The 5,337-nt window shown below is 38.5% G+C and overlaps 1 protein-coding gene across 1 annotated transcript in view; it reads right to left on the minus strand.

Annotated features, from left to right (window-relative positions):
* The window catches only part of LOC146610996 (dysbindin-like), a 10,850-nt gene extending 5,902 nt beyond the window's left edge, over positions 1 to 4,948 (minus strand). The window contains exon 1 of the mRNA XM_085345301.1: positions 4,906 to 4,948. Coding sequence (XP_085201427.1) covers positions 4,906 to 4,948 — 43 coding nt within the window. The remainder of the gene's footprint in view (positions 1 to 4,905) is intronic.
* Between the last annotated feature and the right edge of the window lie 389 nt (positions 4,949 to 5,337).

Raw genomic sequence — 5,337 nt, forward strand, 5'->3', positions numbered from 1 at the left:
GGAGAAATAGTATGAAACTTAATATGATCTTTGACTAAATAATGATGGAAATGCAAACTACTAAAATCACCCTTCCACCATCTTGCCACCTGCCAGTGTCCATGAATATTTTAGAGGAATCATTTGGCAACAGTGAAATTATTGATACAAATTAAGTACTTACTTACTTAATAATGATGAAACTTGACCATGATTAAACTGAACAGCTTACATAAAGTTTCGTTTTGCCCCTTGGCCATATGGAAGTCTCTTTCTCTCTCTGTATCTCTGTGACTCTCTCTTGCCTTCGTCCTCTTTGTCTGTTTATCTAAAAATCATATTGCATTACTAGTTGAGTTGACCAATGGACATGTCCAACCCACACACAGTCTCAGCCGCATGTCCCCATCTGTCTGCCCTGACGTGGGAGAGAAACATATATGTAAAAAACTGACTCATTCAGATAACCTTTGGGTTTCCTGCCACACTGCTGTGGAAGACGTGTAGGAGGTATCCATGCAAACTGGCTAAGGTTACATTACTACCAGGCAGAGGTCATAGCTTCTAGAGGGAAATCTTATGCTTTTGACAGGGATTATTATTGTTATTAAATCCCTTATTTAAACAGGTTGTCACTGAGATCATGATATGTTTTTCTTGAGAAACCAGTGAACAAAAGACAAACTAAAGAGTAGACTGACTTGTAGACATGCAGACAGATGATACAAACACACATTGTATACACATGTATACATTACACAAATATACAGTAACTTTCAGGGACTCCTATGTACTAATGAAGAGGACCTAACCTGTTGTTTGGTGTTTTCTAGTCAGCATAATGACATCATACTATATCATGCATGATTCCAGATTTTATAGATATAAATTAGATGTTGTATTGATAATACCATCATCTGTGATGGTATGATAGTGCAGAATGGAATTACTACCTTGCATATCTAGAACAACAACATCAGGGCATGTACAGGTTTTAGAGCAACATGTCCTCGCATCCAGACAATGTCTTTTTCAGGGAGGGCCTTGCATATTTTAGCAAGACAGTACATTAAAGTAGCAGATGCTGCATGGTGGTAAACATGGCCCTGTCACAAATTCTGTGAGACATGTTGCTGCAATTAAATTCAAAGTGATTTACTTTTTTTTTTCTTGAAATAGTAAACTTTCTCAGTTTAAGCATAGATATGTTTTCTATATTCTGTTATGACCAAAGTGGAGTTGTGAGATTTTCAAATCATTTTCTGTTTTTATTTGGAATTGGGGGTTGAATAAGCGTTACAGCTAATGATAAAATCTCTTTTGACCTGACATTGCAAGTACTGTGTGTAAATGAAATTAAAGACCAGAGTTAAGCTGGAAAGAGAGCCCTATAGATAAACACCAGACAATTTTCAAGACTGATAAAATAGTCGTAAATGGTGGAACACATCCATTTCTGTTCACACTCTTATATAAATGTATGCAGCAAAATACAGGTCACATAGAAAGCGCTTACTAAAGGTGGGTCAGCAAAGAGAAAGCAGATGATGTGTGAGTTTTACTTTGTTTTGGAAATGCAGGCCTCAGGACAGGAAGCTTATTAACAATACAGAAGAAAATAAAATCGAGAGAGTAAACGAAAGGAAAAATACAAGGCTACAAATATGTGGGTTCCAAATTGATTTATCATATTTATTGCAAGTGTTACTGTGTGTTAAAACACAGTGATATAGTTACAGTCACTGATTGAACCAGAAGAAATACTTATGTATAACTGCTGTGTGCAAGAACCACCTTCCATCTCAAACTCATTCTGCTGATGATTATCCTGGAGCTGTAAATGTGCTGTTATCCATAGTGCTGTATAATAAGATCCATTAATTAGAAATTGACTCCCAATTAGAGGTAAGTAGGTGGTACGCTAATAAGCTAGATATGGTATCTTTTGAATTTCACATCAAACCAGAAAAACACATTACATAATGCACTTTTGCTCCGGTGCTTTTGATTTTGTGCTGTGCAACCAATGCTTCTTTATATTTTGCTAGGAAAATGAAAATAGCAATTTATTGAAGTATGTGCAAACTATTAAATTAAACCATTTCAATATAAATGCAGTATATAAGACAAAGCACAGCCTAAACTATCTTGCAAGCTTTCTTGTAATTTATTTAAGTAGTCTCCAGGAATACTGCTGGCATTCAAGGATATGCTGGAGAGATCATGTCTCTCGGCTGGCCTGAAATGCCTTGGTGTTCCCCCAGACAAGCTGGAGGAGGTGGCAAGGGAGAGGGAGGTTTTGATTTTTCTGCTTAGGCTGCATAGGCTGCTTCCCCTGCGACCCGGCCACGGATAAGTGGAAGAAAATGGGTGCATGAATAGATGGATGGAATCCCACGATGCTTGTGATCTCTTACATGACGTGTTCCCATCCCCTACCCTGACCCCTCCAGAAATCCTTTCTTGATCTCAACCCACATCATATATACTTAGATCTTACTGTTACATAATACTTGTACCATCCTCATCTGCACACCCTACACTGGACTCCTACTGCATGAGGACTTAGTTCAATGGTTTGATTGCAGTGTATATTAATGTGTGCAGCCAGAAAAAGAGAATGAAAGAAAGTTTTTCAAAGGAGGTTTTTCAAAGAAAGCTGATTGTTGTTCTGCATCCTGAATCTGCTGTGCATTATCCCTGGTTTAAAGTAACTGTAGTGTCAGTGATTTGAGGATAAAGAGCTTTTTAGGTCTGCTTAACTCAGCTACACCTCTTTCTGACAAATACAAAGGATGCAGTGCCACCATGCATGTTTGATGCTTTTGTTATCTGACATTGCATAGAAATAATAGAGTTTGTATTAATATGGAAAGTTTTCCTTCTTCTTATTCTTATCTACATTCCACATTCTTTTTCTTTAAAACATTTCTGTACATGCATTGATGTTGATCCGTTCTCCAGTGAACACAAAAGGTATTGGTGATGTGTGAGTTTCTGAGCTTGAGGATATATATGAATTCCAGGGCCAGAGGTGACAATTAAGCTGAAGCACATGATTTTCTTTTCTTCCTTTTGATCCTCTAATCACCGGGGCATGATGCAGTGTCCCCTTCAGCTGTTCTGCTTCTGATAAACTGCAATGCTTGGCTTTTATTATTGGATATAAGTGTCTTTTCTGTGATAACAACATTCATCTTTCAATATATGAATATGTGTTATTGTAATGGTGCAGCTGTATATCAAGAGTTCTCTGCCACTGCACTAGGCGCTGGAAACAAATGTTCCTATTGAACTGGAGAGTCACATGGTGTAACATGTAATCCCCTTGTGGCAAGTGGAAAGAAATCCCATGATCATCTTTCCATTTTCAGTGAATAGAGATTGGGCGCTTATGTGCGTAAGAGAGCTGATACAGCAGTCACACTGCATGACCAATAACGTGTGACAGCCCATCCATCTTAAACCCTATCCTTTCTCTCCTACATCTCCTAATTCCCCCCCGGAGACCCCCATCTAACAGCAGTATACAGCTTCATAATTTTTAGAAATTACTACTAGTATTTACCGAGCCAACCACTCCTTTCTCCTGGCTTTGTAGCAACAGTAGTCCATCAAGCATAAATCATTTATGAGTGAGGTCACTGCACCACAACAGCCACCTCCCCCGATGTGGTTCCTCACTCCTTTCGCTGCCCACACTCACATATCCATTAAACACACAGCCATGTGGCAGATAGTAAATCAAGACTGGTCATTTAAAGTATGCTCTTACTATAACACCCAGCACCACCATTATACTAGCCTATGTTATACTACAAGAGACACAGCCTGAAGCCTAGATTCAAGAGTACTTAACAGTACATTAAACTACAGTTTAATACATATGTGGCATCACTCTTTTATTTATTACTTAACACTTTTTAATGCTTCTTAATACTTTATTAGTTATCTCTCATCTCAAACTCCTATGGTAAGATTAAATGTAAACCTCCTCTGACCACCCACTCTCTATATGTCTGATCAAATTTTCTGTTCCCAGGCTGTTCCCATTCCCAAAACCATTAAAGCACTTCACTCACAGCTGAAAACAAAGATGACCTCCAGCCATGCCATATTTAGGCCATTCTAAAGAGTGCTTTTATCGGACATACATTTCTATTAATCTTCCTGTGTACAGTACTGCCCATACACAACCCCACAGACAAAGACATTATTAAAGAGCACATTAATATAGCACATTACTCTGTGGACACTTTAACATTACACTGGTTCAATTATAAATCTGACTGTGTTTCCCCAGAAAGTAAATCAGAGTCAGCAGATCTTTCCTGTTACTATAAGAAGAAACTCTAAGAACTAGTTCTTATCCTTTCACTGTGATTAAACAACATCAGCATTACTCATGTTGTACTTCTGTCCAGCTCATTTAGCAGAAAGGAAAAGTGGGATCATATAAACTGATAAATGAATCATGGGTAATAATTTATTACCAGATTTCAGTAACAGTCTTTAAATAAAGTTAACATAACATGCATGTCATACCTACTGTCTACCTACAAAGTAGAGTGTATGTTGTTTTGCTGTCTTATAAAAGAGCTTAATGATGCTAAATGAAAGATGTCATATGAAGGAGATGTCAAATATATTTTGAGGCTCTGGATGTTGGGTTGTGAGTCATGTAAGGCTGTTGCACTAGGAGGAAATTAGAAATCTCAGTTGTATATTAAGACTTTCACTGCCTGGAATATTCTGAAATGTGCTCTTGAAAGCAATTTGTTAAATTACCCTCGTAAACTGAAAAAGAGCTACAATACTAAAGCTACTCTGCAGAGTAATTTCCAGTGTGGGTCATAAAGTTATGCACTGCAGGTCTGTTTACGGCTTTGTTTTTCTAACTACATTTCTGTTAACTCATTTACTTACATGCCTGACGTTTTTTGAGGTTAGTTGACCCAGCAGACGACATGGTTCGATGGTGTGGGACTGGTTGAAGAGCCTTTAAAAGCCTTTGAAGGTGTTGAATTTGTCTTGTCCCCTCCTGTCAAGGCTCCAGGACAGAATGCTGGTGTGTTTGTAGAGGATGGTCATCTATCCATTACATCTCCTGGCTTTGGTACGGGCGTTATTAAAGATGTAACATTCACATTATCTCCCTTTGCTCTTTTCTGTCTTTTCTTCTGCTCTGCCTTTCCTGCTGTGCTCGCTGACTCTTCCTCTCCCCTCCCTTTCTGATCGCCTTTGCTGTTTTTTCTAGGTTTTCCCTCTCACTGCTTCACACTTTCATCTTGGCTGCCTCTCGGTGTCTCGCACGCACACACGCAGTCTTGCTCATTCTGTCAGACAAGCTCAGTTGTG

This window comes from Diplotaxodon limnothrissa, linkage group LG20, assembly GCF_057381915.1.
Source record: "Diplotaxodon limnothrissa isolate DT_005_m linkage group LG20, D_limnothrissa_male_GT1.1, whole genome shotgun sequence".
Taxonomy (NCBI): Eukaryota; Metazoa; Chordata; class Actinopteri; order Cichliformes; family Cichlidae; genus Diplotaxodon; species Diplotaxodon limnothrissa.